This window comes from Eschscholzia californica, unplaced genomic scaffold, assembly GCF_041429995.1.
Source record: "Eschscholzia californica isolate CP2 unplaced genomic scaffold, dmEscCali1.0.p SCAF_4, whole genome shotgun sequence".
Taxonomy (NCBI): Eukaryota; Viridiplantae; Streptophyta; class Magnoliopsida; order Ranunculales; family Papaveraceae; genus Eschscholzia; species Eschscholzia californica.
Genome location: NW_028238461.1, coordinates 8,326,155 through 8,342,226, shown reverse-complemented (window position 1 = coordinate 8,342,226; position 16,072 = coordinate 8,326,155). Strand labels below are relative to the sequence as shown.

General features: G+C 36.8%; 3 protein-coding genes across 5 annotated transcripts; 2 read left to right on the top strand and 1 right to left on the bottom strand.

The window, feature by feature from the left end:
- The first annotated feature begins 1,362 nt into the window (after positions 1–1,362).
- Positions 1,363–4,884, top strand: LOC147542286 (Glycine cleavage T-protein family). Of its 2 annotated transcripts, none has more exons than XM_086634892.1 (4): positions 1,363–1,752; positions 2,374–2,954; positions 3,328–3,446; positions 3,896–4,884. In XM_086634892.1, exons 2-4 carry the CDS (start codon positions 2,394–2,396, stop codon positions 4,440–4,442), a joined length of 1,227 nt encoding a protein of 408 aa, XP_086491018.1. In that variant the 5' UTR covers positions 1,363–1,752; positions 2,374–2,393; the 3' UTR covers positions 4,443–4,884. The 2 variants fall into 2 exon arrangements, with proteins under 2 accessions (XP_086491018.1, XP_086491019.1); XM_086634893.1 differs by having other exon boundaries at positions 1,608–2,043; positions 2,175–2,954.
- Positions 4,885–6,974: 2,090 nt separating this feature from the next.
- LOC147542285 (polyadenylate-binding protein RBP45-like) lies at positions 6,975–11,726 on the top strand. The gene is made up of 7 exons (XM_086634888.1): positions 6,975–7,563; positions 7,748–8,228; positions 10,521–10,576; positions 10,654–10,784; positions 10,912–11,011; positions 11,107–11,307; positions 11,391–11,726. The coding sequence occupies exons 1-7, from the start codon at positions 7,261–7,263 to the stop codon at positions 11,391–11,393; spliced, it is 1,275 nt and encodes a 424-aa protein (XP_086491014.1). The 5' UTR covers positions 6,975–7,260; the 3' UTR covers positions 11,394–11,726.
- An 802-nt stretch (positions 11,727–12,528) lies between these two features.
- LOC147542284 (RNA-binding CRS1 / YhbY (CRM) domain-containing protein) lies at positions 12,529–15,797 on the bottom strand. 2 transcript variants are annotated; one of them, XR_015223432.1, is made up of 6 exons: positions 15,176–15,797; positions 14,253–14,380; positions 13,927–14,152; positions 13,598–13,725; positions 13,248–13,451; positions 12,529–13,121 (listed from the first exon to the last, which is right to left on the bottom strand). XR_015223432.1 is itself a non-coding variant. In XM_086634889.1 (5 exons), exons 1-5 carry the CDS (start codon positions 15,708–15,710, stop codon positions 13,344–13,346), a joined length of 1,125 nt encoding a protein of 374 aa, XP_086491015.1. In that variant the 5' UTR covers positions 15,711–15,797; the 3' UTR covers positions 12,529–13,343. The 2 variants fall into 2 exon arrangements, 1 of the variants encoding a protein (XP_086491015.1); XM_086634889.1 differs by having other exon boundaries at positions 12,529–13,451.
- Between the last annotated feature and the right edge of the window lie 275 nt (positions 15,798–16,072).

Below are 16,072 nucleotides of genomic sequence, written 5' to 3'. Positions count from 1 at the left end.
AGTCGATGAATTACATCAAACGATTTAAATTTAGGCGAGTCATGATTAGAAAAAAATCTAATATTGGCCTGCCTCTCCTCTCAGGCTCCCACCAGTCGCCAACCAACACCACCACTATGTTTTCTCTCCCTCTCTATTTCTTCTTTATCTCTGTTTATGTCTTTCCTCACTATTCTAGCGAAGGGAAGGGTTCCCTTCACCAGAGCCCCCTTTATCTCATGAAATCCTCTTAGAGGATTTCGCCCAAACCTATTCTTCCGTCGGAACAATGAGAGAAGAGGGTGAAAATGTGTGAATGAGAAAGAGAGAGAAAAAGAAAAATGGTGGTGGTGTTGGTTGCCCATTAGTTGTGGTGGTGAGAGGAGAGGAGTAAGAAGAATTTTTTTTCTTAAAATGAAGGGTCATCTGCAATGGCAGCCTGCCCACATCCTTTCTCTAACGTGAAGAGAAGCCAAGGTGGTGGGGTTGGAGGCATCTTAGGTTTTCGACCCCAAATCTTGGATGCCCGACATATAAAATGTTATTCTCCGGAACCTTAGTTCCTAAAAGACTTTTTATGACGTTAATCCTGGTTCGAGGGTTTCCTAGTATTACCTTGTGCTTCTCTCATGGAGTTGGGATGTTTAAGACAGTAATTACATACCAAATCCCATTAATACTAAATTTCGTAGTTAATCAAATGTCAATCGAGAAATAGTCAAAGGAAGGTCTTGAATTAGAGTTCCATACAATGAAAATGGGAACAAAACCCTCATTAGTTCTTAACTTCAGCCTTATAACAAGCAGCTAGGCTAAATATCTTGAGTAACAAAAAAAAAAACAAACATCTAGGCTAAATTTCTTGAGTAACAAATTAGTAGTGTTGGGCGAGATCGTATAGTAGGACGAATGCTAAACATTTTCAGGTGCTCTTTATTATTAGCTCTTAACAAATTCAACACACAAAGAATTGTACTAGTGATGCGATTTTGATTGTAATTGGTCTTGTTTGCAACAAACAAAATTGCACATCAAGTCATAAACTAAGTCAAAATCTTTTATACACTTACCAATTCCTAAACAAAAATATTTGTCATAGTAGATATATTGTTATTTGAAAATGAATTGACCAAACTTTTGAGCATGAACAAAAGGTATCCCATTATGGCCTTATGAGGTCTTCAAATAAATTATGGGAGATGCTAGAGAGCCCAAATTTTTTGGGCATTTTAGTGCCCAGCTGATGTGGAATCACTAAAAGACAAGGTTTTTTCAAAGTTTGACTACGGTGGGGACCGCTTTTATTTCTAAATGAGGAAATATGTCACCCTCTAAGTACCAATTTCTAAGTCACTCTATCATTTCCCATAAATTATAGGCAAGTGACTAACGAAAAATAAAACAAATCTCCAACTATAGCAAAACGAACGGGCATGATGAGAGAGAGAGAGGCCACCAAGTAGGCACAAACGACCAACCACCACTCACTAGGGATAGGAGAAGGGTATCTATCTTTTTCTCTATCTAATCCATCACAATTCTGCACCTCCGCCACCCACTTCAAGTTTCACCCTCCTCACCAACCCCTCAATTTTAATATTACCATAAAATAGAAATCTTATTCATATATAGATATAGACAACTAAAAATACCTCGTTTTTTCTTCTTCCACTCAAAATCCTCGTTGTGATGCTCACCTGACCCTTTCCCTCTCTCTCTCTCTCTATCAGATTTACCCAGAAAGGAAGAAGAATTGAAGCTCCTTCTTGATTAGTAAGTTGTGTTTTCTCTCCCTCTTTCTTCCTCTACCTGCATTTATTGTATATATACTTGATTTGATTTGTTTTAGAGTGTGGGTTGTTGGTTGGGTAAGGAATTCTTTCGATCGTTATTGTTTTAGGTGAAACCCATTCAGAGATATCAAATACTCTCATTCTCTTTCTAATAGAAAGATGATTTAGATCTATAAATATGTCTATATTGGTTTCTTTACTCTATTTGTATGATTGTCTGGTTTAAATTAGAAGTTCGGATCCCTTTGTTTCTTAGAATAAAAAAAAAAAGGCTAGGAACAAGAAAAACTAGGCAGACTAGGGGCAGAAATCTTATGTGGGTTGTCGTGATTCGCGCTTCAGGTGATTCTGAATCACGAAGCACGACAAGTCACATAAGATTTCTGCCAAGAGTATGTCTAGTTTTTTTTCTTGTTCCCTAGCATTACTCGAAAGTTTTCATTGTTTTAATCTTTTAAGATATGCTCATTTCTAATTATCAGTTTATCTGTTAAGATAATTATGTCAACATTTAGATTGTTTGGTTAAATATTGTTTTTGTTAAGATATCACTATCAATTTTATTATGCTTTCTCTAATCCGAGTTTTACCAATTGACCAGATTTTTAATCTAAACCAAAGATGAGAGGAGGAGGATTTTGGCAGCTTGGGCAATCCATTACTCGTCGAATTGCTCAAACTGATAAGAAATCTGTTGCCCGCCGATTCTTTGCTTCTGAAGCAGAGCTAAAAAAGACAGCTCTTTATGGTTTCCATGTTGCTAATGGTGGAAAGATGGTTCCTTTTGCTGGGTGGAGCATGCCTATCCAGTACAAGGATTCAATAATGGACTCCACCCTAAATTGCAGGGAGAATGGTAGTCTATTTGATGTTTCCCACATGTGTGGATTAAGCCTCAAAGGGAAAGATTGCATTCCTTTCCTCGAGAAGCTTGTGATTGCTGATGTCGCTGCACTTGCCCCTGGAACTGGAAGCCTTACTGTCTTTACCAATGAAAAAGGAGGGGCTATTGATGATTCAGTTATCACAAAAGTTACGGATAATCACATTTACTTGGTTGTGAATGCGGGTTGTAGGGATAAGGATTTGGAACACATTGAAGGTCATATGAAGGCATTCCAAGCCAAAGGTGGGGATGTCTCATGGCATATCCATGATGAAAGATCTCTCATAGCTCTCCAGGTAGATTTTCATTTTGGTATCTTCTGTTCTTTCCGTGTTTTTCACTTCATGTACACTTGAGGCCTTTTATGAATTGGATCATAGCATCTTGTCTCATCGACATAATTAAATCTGACAGAAGCATATGTCGTGAGGAGTTATAAGCTTTTTCTTGAAAATGGGTTAGTTCGAAGGGATAATTTACTTGAATTCTAATGTTTTTTTCGCAATTTGTGGGTAAATATGCAGTTCCACAACTTAGAGTTAATTTTTTTTTTCTCGAATCTCATTTTGTAGGTTTCTTTCAAATGGATCATCTTGCATCACTTCTATTTGTGTTGAATCTTCTTGGTTCATGTCTTCTAACTTTCATTTATCGATGGTTCTTGTACAGGGACCTTTGGCAGCACCTGTTCTTCAACATTTGACAAAAGATGATTTGAGCAAAATATACTTTGGCGAGTTCCGAATGTTGGATATCAGTGGCGTCCATTGCTATATTACAAGAACTGGGTATTTTTATTATCTTTATATATATGTCTGTCACTTCACATTTCCTTTCTTACTTTTCTTTCTATTAACTGTGGTTTCAAAAGTTTTAGGAATGGTTAACTCCATAGAGTTGTTGGTGATAGGCTTCATTTTCCATCATAGACTACATAATCTGTTCTATATTTTATCTTGGAATATGACTTTGCACTTCGATGAACTTATAATTACTGAATTAGTGATTCAACGATTAGGTTAAAGTCAAAATACCCTAAAACTCTAATGTTGTTTCAGTTTGACAAGATTACTGTTCTTGGAAGTTACCGAGCCTGAAAACTAGTCTTTTTACCATTAATGTGCCAGTGAGAAGTTTATTAGCTTCAATGTTTAATCCGTATTCTTCTAATATTATCTGCCGAAAAGCAATTTAATCACGTTATTGATGATTCTAATCCTGTTGACGAGATTTTCAGATACACAGGGGAAGATGGTTTCGAAATCTCTATTCCTTCAGAGAATACACTAGAGCTAACAAAACAGATATTGGAGAAATCTGAAGGGAAAATAAGGTTGACAGGTCTCGGTGCTCGAGACAGTCTGCGACTTGAAGCAGGGTTATGTTTATATGGTAATGACATGGAACAACATGTGTCACCTGTAGAAGCAGGCCTTACATGGGCCATAGGAAAGCGAAGAAGAGCAGAAGGTGGATTCTTGGGCGCTGAGGTAATCCTCAAACAACTCGAGCAAGGTCCAACAATAAGACGTGTTGGATTTTTCTCTTCCGGGCCACCTCCTAGGAGCCATAGTGAAGTCAAAGACAGCAAAGGCTCGCCTCTTGGAGAGATTACTAGTGGAGGATTCAGTCCATGCCTCAAGAAGAATATCGCTATGGGCTATGTGAAATCTGGTTCACATAAGGCTGGAACGAAAGTTAACGTCGTAATTCGAGGGAAATCGTACGAAGGGGTCATCACGAAAATGCCTTTTGTGCCTACAAAATACTACAAGCCAACTTAAATCATGGAAAGGGAAGTTCGATATTTCCATTTTTTCCTTCTGCAAGAGTGCAAGTTGAACATGAATGTTGTAATAACCACTGATTTTATTTCAATTGTAAGGGTATCGTAGTAGATTATGAACAATCTTCTTGGTCTTAATAATCTATTTCTGAAAAAATACTTTTACTTGCAGGTAACATGTGATGAGAATTTGCAGTCTCTTTCTCTTCCTCATCCATGGTTGAGCATTTCTTCCTCTCCTTGTTTTTTTTTTTCTGGCAAAAAGAAAGTAATTAGGAAGAGAAACTCAATTACAACTAGGGGTTCGGGTTCTAATTTTTGACCAACTGACTCTTTGACGCCAAATTTTGAGCTTGCTCCTTTTCTTGTCTCCATTTTTTTTTCAATTTGATTTCACCCTTGTAGTATTTGGCTTTAATGTTGATTTCTTGTTATTTTTATGTACTTGTGTCCAACACTACTGTATATGTCCCAGTTAGAAACGAACTAGTCTGTTTCCAAGTGATAGACTACAACCAGATGTCCAATTCAATAAGTAACGATGAAACATCAAAGTGTAACGATTTACCTGTATGATCTGAATAAGGGCGCATAGTTACCATCCCAGGCTACCCTGACTTTCGTGAGGCTCGAAGCGAATTACCCAAGTGTGACCCCATACTTTAAACATATCTCTTGCAAACAAGACATTGTTGTCGAAACTTAGATAACACTTGGTGACTATAATGGGAAACCCCTACTATGGGGGTACTTCATTAAGTGAGTCATAACCCATTTGGCAGTTCAAGGAACCCATCATCACTCAGGTATTCGATCACATATAGCTCACTAATTAGTGACATCAAAGCCTTCAGATAAACCCGTGGGGTATCGACCACTCTTTGAATATTGTGTGCCCCGCTATCATCCATTGAATATACAAATCATCGAAGTCGCAACGAACACATCAGAAACACAGATTAAGAGTCTAACCCCACACGACAGAGACTCATCCCATCATCATGTGGTATAATCTCAGACTAATGCTAGTTGAGATATGAGTCTAGGCCTGTAAACGGTAGCTTATTGGATTGGATATAGGCATATCCGTATCCCAATCCGATAAGCTATACGAATATCCGTATCCGATAATTATCCGACGGATATAATAAATCAATATCCGAATCTGATAATATTAACGATTATCCGATATCCGAAACTTTAACAAAGTTTCAAATTGTGCATTTCATACACAAATACATGTGGCTCTCCTTTGGTTGCACAAAACAGCAATTAATATAAAAATATGAATTAATTGCAATGCATATGTAGGACATAAACCCTAACAATTTCCCATTTTGACTATTGCGCATTGAAACTTATTCTAGTTTCGTCCCTATGTGTCTCAAATAGGCTTTTGTGAATGGTTCTCCCGTGTTCGGCTTTGTGTTAACCCCTGTGACACTCACCAAGTTTCGACTTGTAAAATCTCGCTGAGTGTGAATGTGTGATAGTTCCTCTGTATGTGTCTGTTTCTCGAACAGTTGTTGGGTCTCACGCTATTAGTGATTGTTTCATTGTTGTCACAAAGTAACACCAACGACACATCAACTCTTGGCAAAACATCAAACTCCACGAGGTATTGTCGCATCCATACAATTTCTCTGGTAGCTTCACAAGCCACTGCAAATTCGACCTCAATGGTAGAGTGACTAGAGTCTTATATGCAGTTCTGCTCACAACTCCTCCCGCTTACTTAGAAGAAGTTTTAATCTTCAAAAGTTTAAGAATAACCATGTAAGAAAAAACAAATTGAAGATTTTGGTTCGTTGTTTAGGCTAACCTCCGATTGATATCAAGTTAAAGTGCGTGTGCCTTTAGTAGAGGAAGCTCAATTGAAGTTTTGAATCTTCGGATAAAGAAGGAACATAATCGAATTGTTCATTCAAATGAAGTGAAAGTATGCTATACGTTTCCAATGCTAGTTCATATTGAGTTTGTGTTTGCGGTCGTAAGTAGTTAATGTTAGATATTAAACGTCTGCAATTCCGCTCATAACATTAGGCTATAGTAGAACCCAACACTCGGTTGCTAAGTAGAAGAACTGTAATGAGAAGATCCGGAGTATTTTACATCAAAAGTGAGATAAAGATTTCTTCAGTTTTACCTAAAATTAAGTCCATAGTAAAAAAGAAATCTTTACTTATACTAGCAATCATCGGCTAAATATAGGTTATTTTGGCCTAAAAATGTCAAAATAGAGTACAAACAAATGTGGTCATTGTCTTAGTGTCTCACGGTGAACCGAACACATCTTCTTTTACGTATAATGATTTCGACATTGAGTTCTTTATAAGTTCCTAATTCCCACAATTCATACTTGACTTGTGCCTTATTGGGATTACGACGTCTAACTTGGATGGCGTAAGAGTACACAATTTTAGTGTCTTAAGTTTTATCTGAAACTCGTTTCGTCCTAAATCTGAAGAACTCAAAAGAGTATATTTTGGACATCAATACTTAATAAATTACTCGCCTGTGTCTGTCTAATAATCATTGTGGACATAAAATTCAAGAACCGGAGGAAGTAGCCTGCGGTCACGGGACGAACTGTTTCCCACGTCTAGATTGGACATATATGAATACTGTTAATATGTCGAGTGGGGTCAACGAGGCCACAAAAAACACTCTCGGAGTGGACAAGGTCGATTTTATCTTATAAATTCTCACACCACGCCTTAACAATTCTCCCTCCATTTATTTTCTGGGCCGAGGGTTAGGGTTTCATTCTGATTCTCCATCAACCTTCGTCTCACCCGCCGAATTTCTCGAAGAAGATGCAACCAGCAAACGGCGTCGCTCAACCACCAATGGATCAACAACAACAAATTCAACAGCAGTGGGCAATGATGCAGCAGCCTTACCAGAATCAAGCTCCACCGCCTGCTTGGAACCAACAACAACAACCTCAGCCTTATATGATCCCTCAACAGTCTCAGCCTCAACAACCACCGCAACATCAGACTTACCCAACTTCCCAACCTACTAGCGCCGATGAGGTTCGTACTCTTTGGATCGGTGATTTACAACACTGGATGGAAGAAAGCTATATCCATGGTTGTTTCGCTCACACCGGAGAGGTACCCTCTCTCTCTCTCTCTAACCCTTTCCGATTTATGTGTAGTTTTGTGGGTTTTGATTTTTTTGTTGTTTAAGATTGTGGGTTTTGATTATTTTTCATTTTTGGCTATACTCAATTGTGTGGGTTTTATAATATTGGGAGTTAAAAGAGTTTGAATTGCTTTTTTCTTGGGTATTATACAGGTGGTTAATGTGAAAATTATTCGCAATAAACAAACTGGACAATCTGATTGTTATGGATTTATTGAATTTGTAAGTCATGATGCAGCTGAAAGAATTTTGCAAACTTACAATGGGCAACTTATGCCCAATGTTGAGCAAAATTTCAGAATGAATTGGGCTTCGTTTGGTTCCGGAGAGAAGCGTCAAGCTGATGGTCCTGATTTCTCAATATTTGTTGGGGATTTAGCTTCTGATGTTACTGATTATACTCTTCAAGAGACTTTTAGGCCTCATTATACTTCGGTGAAAGGTGCTAAGGTTGTCACTGATAGAACTACAGGCCGTTCAAAGGGGTATGGGTTTGTTAAGTTTGCTGATGAAAGCGAACAAGTGAGGGCTATGACTGAGATGAATGGTATGTTTTGTTCTACCAGACCAATGCGAATTGGTCCAGCTAGTAACAAAAAAGCTGGTGGTGTTGGTCAGGAACAACTCCCTACAGGTATAAACTGTCTTCTTAGTTGATTTTTGTACTATATGGTTTGTGGGTGTTGATGATATTTCACTTTATGAACTGTTACCGAGTAATTATGTTGCTGGGAATTTTATCTTGTTGCTTGTTTTCTAGGTTTCAAGTAGTTTGCTTTAGAGTCTTTTTTGGAGAATTCGGTGTTCTTTTGGTTTGTTATTCCCTGAGGCTGGATCGGCCAGACTCTGTTGTTCAGTTCGCTTTTATTTTGGATATGCACTTCAAGATAAAGAAGTTTAACAGTCATTTTCTTCAAGTAAACTTCCGTTGTGAACTAGGAAATATAGGTACTAGTATTTATAGATTCCAAAACTTATAAGGATTCATGTTTCTCGAAGCAGGATGCAGACAGGCTCTCGTGTGTAAGGGCCTGGAACTGATTTGGGCTGAACCTCAATAGTGGCGTGGCCTCGGTTAGGTCAGTTTTACTGTTTATGTCATGTGGTCTAATTTTAAATTCCATTGCCACTTACAATATCGCCTAGAAATTATTCTTTTAAGAGCTCAGTCAAGTTACTTCAGTCTTTCTCTTTCAAAATTTCAGTTTATTGTTTTTTTCCTTTCACCTTTTTCTTACAATCATTTCAATTGCTGCTGTACTTATTTCAGTTGCTTTTGTTGACATATTACTCGGTCAAGTCTTAGTCTTTTCTTCATATTCTTCCAATTTTTTCTTACTACCCTTTTTTGCACCAAAATGACTAGTAGTGGAGTTCAAGTGGCATTTTCTTCCAGTGAGACCATTTAGAAACTAATCTTTTTCCAGTTCTCGTTCTGTTTTTTTGCTCCTCTACGTTAGTTTCTTTTCCGCAAGGTTCCTGTCAATGTCAGATCCATACTTTTACCTTCATAACGATAATTGTGTTCTATCAGTATTTGTTGATTAAGTGTACCCGTATCGATATTCACAGGAAATGAGTAATGTGAATGTAACTGTGTGAGTGTCTTCCTTTTTGTTTAGTATATTTTGTGCCCACTTTAAAATAGGAAGATAAAGAAACTTCAATCAGTTTGTTTGCTTAGCTCTACTATCGAGGGATTCATACGCTTGTAGGTGAATTTGAATATCTTGTAGTCTGTAGAAAAGTCTTAGGTTTCACCTCCTGAAAATGAGATATCGTGGTGTACGAATTAACGGGGCAATTTGCATTTTTGTTGCTACCTTAGGGTTTAAGATAGATGGAGTGAACGAAGCTTAATGGTAATTACTATGGGCTGTTTGGGCATGAGTTCAAAGAGTTGTGTCCATTAGTAATTGGAGCTTCGAGATTGAAATTACTATCTAACGTCCATTATGTAGTGCAAAGGAATATGTGGCCGTTGAACTTTATGTAAGTTGTTGTTCTTTCCTTTAAAAGAAGAACACCACGATAAGCTAGTGAATTTTTGCTCTTCTGGATGACGAGGAAAATTAGTGGACATGTGGCTTACTTACTAAGAAGTTGGTAATTGTCAAACAGATGGTTTACTGGATTTCCTTCGGGGATTCAGGAGGTTGAATAAGTATTCGCTCCAAGTGTCATTTCATTGTGTCTAGAGAAGATGCAAGGATGTTCAGGTTGGGAATGAGAAGATTGGTCCGCTAGTTGATTATTTGATTTTTGCTGGTGGTGTTCTTAAGAATTAAGATTATTACTTAGTTGCCACCTGGTAGTTGTGATTGCAATCTTCTTAGGTGTTTCACATTATGTTTTTAAAGTTTAGTGTATTGTTCGTGATTCCTTATTCATTATGTGTCTAACTTTTATTATTCTGCTTGTGGTTCTCTTAAGGTGCTCAAGTTTTATATTTGAATGTTTGTGCATGTCGTTAGTATTATTATATGATAATACTAAATATTGATTTTGTGATTGCTCTGATACTGAAATGTGAAATGGGATGATAGTGGCAAATCAGACATCTAGTAAGTAGAACAAAGCAGGTGGATCAGAAATGATTCCTTCACCTCCATTATTTTGTTCTTGATTGTGTAATGAAGCAATAGGTGTATTCTTCCCTACTATGGAACCATTCTCTATGCTAGTAAATGCCATCGTACAAACCCAATCAGATTATCAAGTTGAAAGCTTATTATGATGAACCTCAGTATCATGATTGGATGGTTCCAAACTCAATTATTTTTCAGCAGAATCGACTAGTGGTCAACTATGCTGTTTCTTTGTATTTATATTATGATACGGTATATTAATGTGTATATCATTATTTTTAAATTCTCTTATCATTTTATACTATGTCTTTTTTTTTACCTCTTTCTGTTATTTGCAGCCACTTACCAGGGTAGCCAGGGAACTCAGAATGATAGTGATCCTAACAATACCACTGTGGGTAACTTCATTCTATATTTGGTTTAGACATTTATTTTGGACAAACGATTGTGAATTCTTAAATTTGAGTGCAGATATTCGTTGGTGGTCTAGATTCAAATGTTACTGATGATCATTTAAAACAAGTTTTTAGCCAATTTGGGGAATTAGTCCATGTGAAAATACCAGTAGGTAAACGTTGTGGGTTTGTACAATTTGCAAACAGGTAAATGAAGTTCTTGGGTCTATCTTTAGATCATTTGTTGCTTCAATCTAGGAAATTGTTTCGATTTGGGGAACTTAGATTCTCCTGGTTTTCTAATTATGTTTTTTCTTTACATTTATCTATCTAGAGCATGTGCTGAAGAGGCATTATTGATGTTAAATGGAACTCAATTGTGTGGACAAAGTATTCGACTTTCATGGGGTCGCAGTCCCTCTAATAAACAACAGGTAGGTTTAATGTTACTTTAGTTAGATAATCAAATCTAACCATTATATTCAAATGAATTGAATTCTTACTTTCTCCTTCCCTAATAAATTTACAGGATCAATCTGTTGGAATTACTTCACAGCAACCAGATCCAAACCAGTGGAATGCAGCTCCTTACTATGGGTACAACCAAGGTTATGGAACTTATGGATATGCAGCTCCTCAGGATCCCAACATGTACTCGTATCCAGGCTATGCTGGTGCTGGAGCTGCGACCGGGGCTGCAGCTGGATATGGAAATTACCAGCAACAACAGGTCAGAACTCTTGATGTCTGTGTGGGCAAATCTTTTTTCTCCCTCCCTTCTCATCCTTATAGTTTTTTTTTTGTGTTATGCAGTAATTTGGTGGCCTCGCAGGACCATAATCGGGAGCGACGATAGTCTAATTATGGGCATGAAGCAGTTAGGTAAAATGATCAAAATTGGGGTCTATTGGGAAGGATATTTTCGAAGGTATCAAACAGTTTGTTCTTTTTCTTCTGCAGAATTTACTTTTCTAGAACTTTGTATTAGAGAACACCGGAAGGATAATTGGATTACTCAACTTTTCCATCCATTTTATGTATGTTGCTTGGGGTTTTTGAAGACAACCTACCTTTGAGATATGCATATGGTTTTTAAGATTCCTGCTATGGAACTTCCAGAATATATATTTGAGAAACATTTTCTATTAATGCTTGGTGAAAACTTAATATTGGGTTTAAATTAGTTTCTATGAGTTATGTAATGGAGTAATTTGTTTACGCTTTTTTTATGTGTTATGACAAATCTTACAAATTTCTAAAGAAATCACTCATGTTGGGTAGTTTCTGAAAGGGCGTGGTAGTCAATCTATTCGAAAAATTAGGGAGTGAATATGGAAACTGTATTATTGTCAGGGTTTTCCTTTCAAACCTACCAGCTCCCGCCGGAATTCTTTCATTATCTCTTTGATCTTATTTGGAAATCTACGACACTATTAATCAAATAATTACTGTGATTGTGAAAGGAGTATTTTATCAAAACCTACAAGTTTTATGTTTGGATGAAAAATGACAATTCAATATTTCTGGCCTTCATCTAAGTACTTTGATAATCTACAACTTGCAAATGGATTCTAATGCTTACAAAAGATTAGCAACTGCTAGCAAAGAGTATTAAAATTTTGACAAATGAAGTACAACCTTTCGGTTTTAACCAAACAAAATAAGAAAACTAGATTTTTAGCCAAATTTTTATTTAAAAAAAACACAGTTGGGCGTTCCTCAATTCCTGACTATCATAATTCATTTAGGTTCTGATTTTAAAATCATCAAGATAATGAGCAACCTGCATTATTGTCTTGGTGTCACCTGCACATATTGATGCCCCAAATCCGAACCGTGTTAAAAGCTTTAGGATACTCCTCTGGCCCTCTAAGTGGCTCGCTTTTTAGGTTGTCATTTCAATAAAAAAACACATAATATAAGTAAATTTTAAAATAACTCCGATGAGAACTGTGGTAATTTATGTATTTTTTTCCATTGAAGAGATAAGGTACTTTCAACAAAAAAAAAAAGAAAAAGAGATGAGGGTTCAAATCTTATTGTTTCCAAAAAAAAAGAAAATGATAACAATGCTGAAATGAGTTGCAGAAGGGTCACTGTAATTTGAGTATTTGCAACAGAAAACAGCAGAACAAGCAGGCCACATCAAACACTTCGACTCTATGAATTCATTGAAAAAGCTTGACGATGTAGGAAAAATTGTTCAAAAGACTACCAATGAAATTCTGATTGTCTTAGCAGAGCAAACAACCGACTCGTTGCCAGTTTGGGGTTCCAAAGCGATAATGAATTCACGGCACAAAAAAGTGACGCCTTATCGAGAAAGACCCACTATCAAGTAGCAGTACAATACTCGAAGGCGAACCAAATGCATACCAATGCCACTGCCCGGCCGAGAAGCAGTTCGGTCATCTTAGCTTGTCTTTGCGTTCCACGAATTCTGTAGGCACCATGAAGTTGGTGAAGGCAAAAACATGATACAGGCATGATATCAGTTTCAGGCTCAGCGAAAACAGTGATGCCTATAGGACTTCCCTGGTCCTTCTGAAGAATCAAAAGAATTGAAATAGCCACGGATAGCCCATTCAGCCAAATGACAGACATCCTAGGTAGCTTTATTATCTATCTAGCATGCTTACTCTTTTGGCAAGGTGAAGGAAGACAACTCACAAAATTCTCTAGCTAAACCCTCTGTTGCATTTACACCCTAGCACCAAGTCATGTTTCTCTGATCAGTCCCAGATAAGCTCCATGAAGTTGCAAGACTTACTGCTCAAGAGAATTGTGGTCAGCCTTGTCAATGTTCTCATGTTTACCCCTCCAAAGTATAATCTGACCATCCTTGAACAGAATAGGAACACAGGGCACCAAATCCTAATAATAATCAAAAGAAAAGAGAGATCACGAGTTAAATCTTGGAAAAACTATTCAATCAATTAGTACTAAAAAACAAAACCTAGTAAATGAACATCAAATGTATGGGGGGAAAAAGCAATCTGATCATTGTGAAAATATCATACCCTTAACTTCACACCAATCCTCTTGCAGTCGCTAGTTTCGACATGGGTGCAGTCTAATCTCAGAACTTCTTCAGATTTGAAGGCCTCTCTCATTTTCGATACGACATTCACATACACCCCATTCCTCGCTGCATGTCATAATCAACCTATTAGCATCCACGAACCCCGATAGTGAATCGTGATTTCCTATCAAATCAGGGTATTCTTAGAAAAGGTAAGGAAAAAAGTCCAACTTCAAACTTCCTTCAACATGGAAATAAGAAAAAACAGAGCAACACATTATTTTTCTAAGAAAATGAGGATGACATTTTGATTCTCGACCCACTTACTGAGTTTCATCAAAGAAGGAGAATTCAATCCTCTGTTCCTCATCTCCTTTGTTTCTTCAAATGTTAGCCCATCTGCAACGTTTTTCACAAGCTTTGGGTAGATTGGTGCATAAGGTTTCCACAGCATCAAAGGAATAACAGGTCTATTTTTAGGGTTATAATTCCGACCACGATATATTAAAAGAATATTAATATTCCGGTAGATAACTTTCCCACCAGTTTTGTCCTATACAGAGAAATTATCAATGATTATTGGGAACTTACTCACATACGTTCAAATAACATTATAATTTAGAGAGAACCATAGCTAAGGAAAAGGCTTAAACCTCGAGGTGGAAGCAAACGTTGTCCATGTCAAGTGTTGGAACACCCAAGCATTTGATCCTCACAGCTTCAGCTTTTTTCCAATGGTTGTGGACGTCATTCAACATGTTGTGGGTAACTCCTCCTTTCCCTAAACTCAGATTTTAAAGCCGTCATTTATATTGTTATGGTAAAGAAAAAAAGAGTCCAGAAAAATTCGTAAAACCTACAAAGTTGAGTTAAAAAGAAAATGAGGTAAACCAATAAAAATGGTTGCAAGAAAATATAAGATCAAGCAAAAAACATGCATTTTCGTGAACTTTAGTAATATTACTATTAGTGTTTAAAAAGCAGCTTCGTAAACTTTTTTCATTAAAACAGTGCGTGCATTGACTGATTGCACCTCCCTTTTTCAAATTTTTAAAGTTTGTGTAGTACTAAGAAAAACTTCACTGACTCATGCAAAATGGACATGGATAGGAAGATCGAGTTTGAGACACTCGGTATTTAGTGTGTGAATTGCAGATTCAAAAAGAGAAACTATTTATAATATCATTAAGCAAAACAATTTGAAAAGACAGAAACTAATGATAATTCTGTCAAACAAAACTGATAACTTTCATTATACATTATCGTTACGGTTGCGTTTGAAAGCCGACATTTATATGGAATAGGCAGGTTTAAAGGTAATCGCCACGTCTATACTGTTCAGTTGCAATTTTACTTCCATTGACTTAAAAACTGTGAACAATAGCGTCGGTTTTAAACATTTCCATTGAATACTACTACAGTAGTCCAGAATCTAATAGTTCAATTACAATAACATGCCTGTTTCATTCACAATTTTGAGGTCAAAACTTGAACTTTCTTTTTATATAGATTTTGAGGAAACAAAGGGTAACCTAATATATAGTAATAGTTAGGGTTTAGTTAGAAAGAGAATTACCTAAATTGATTTGTCTGGAGCAATCACTATGTCGATATCGTTCCACAAGCTCCTCAATTTCTTCTTCAGTGAGTGGTTCACCAAGCACTGAATTTCGATTTCCGGCGATTATTTCAGGATCAATCTCTCTTTCCATAGGAGCTGAAGTTCCAGTCCACTTCCTATCAAGCCTTCCAGGACCAAAAGGTGAAAACTTTGGTGGTTCACGAAATGAAATAGGTTTAATTGAAGGGTTTGTTTCAGTGTAAGAGTACCTAAAATCGAAAGGAAGGTCGGATTGAAAAGGTTGATCCAAATGATCTTCATATGTAACTAGTGTTGTTTTAGAATCCTTTTTGTTGGATTTTAGGGTTTTAGAAACAGGGGAGAAAGGTGGGTCGTGTAGATCTTCTTCTTCTTCAGTTGGTAAAGAAGTATATTGCTTTATTGAATTACGTTGAGTGAGAAGCAACAATGGAGGTGATAATAGATGAGAGGAACAGTTTAGGGTTAGGGTATGAAGAGATAGACACCGCCATGTGCGGAGCTTCATCATTTGTTGTGCAAAATAAAATTACATCCCAATGATATTGATACAGCACTTTACTACCATAAACACAAATTTTGGACTTTTAAAGGTTACAGCAAAACCTAAAATGGCAGGCGAAGATCTATACTTTATTTATAACATAAATAACACATATTTTTTTACATGAGTTATGAAGATCAGGCGGAATCAAACACACAACCTCTTGGATTTCAGAGTACTATACATCTAAAATAGTAGTTATTAGAGAATTTCGAGATTGGATGAGTCTGTGAGCTGAAGTTGTTGATCGAATATGATATTTTCTTCTTGATGTCCTCTTTTCTTTGAGTCATAACGGGTTACCAAACCCAACATTGTAGAAAAATACA

Coding starts and splice junctions, on each gene's coding strand:
- LOC147542284 (XM_086634889.1), bottom strand. CDS start 15,710: ATGATGAAGCTCCGCACATGGCGGTGTCTATCTCTTCATACCCTAACC. Junction 14,381..15,175: donor CTCCAGACAAATCAATTTAG/GTAATTCTCTTT, acceptor ATCTGAGTTTAG/GGAAAGGAGGAGTTACCCAC. Junction 13,452..13,597: donor GGATTGGTGTGAAGTTAAGG/GTATGATATTTT, acceptor GATTATTATTAG/GATTTGGTGCCCTGTGTTCC.
- LOC147542286 (XM_086634892.1), top strand. CDS start 2,394: ATGAGAGGAGGAGGATTTTGGCAGCTTGGGCAATCCATTACTCGTCGA. Junction 2,955..3,327: donor GATCTCTCATAGCTCTCCAG/GTAGATTTTCAT, acceptor GTTCTTGTACAG/GGACCTTTGGCAGCACCTGT. Junction 3,447..3,895: donor TGCTATATTACAAGAACTGG/GTATTTTTATTA, acceptor CGAGATTTTCAG/ATACACAGGGGAAGATGGTT.
- LOC147542285 (XM_086634888.1), top strand. CDS start 7,261: ATGCAACCAGCAAACGGCGTCGCTCAACCACCAATGGATCAACAACAA. Junction 8,229..10,520: donor TCAGGAACAACTCCCTACAG/GTATAAACTGTC, acceptor TGTTATTTGCAG/CCACTTACCAGGGTAGCCAG. Junction 10,577..10,653: donor GTGATCCTAACAATACCACT/GTGGGTAACTTC, acceptor ATTTGAGTGCAG/ATATTCGTTGGTGGTCTAGA.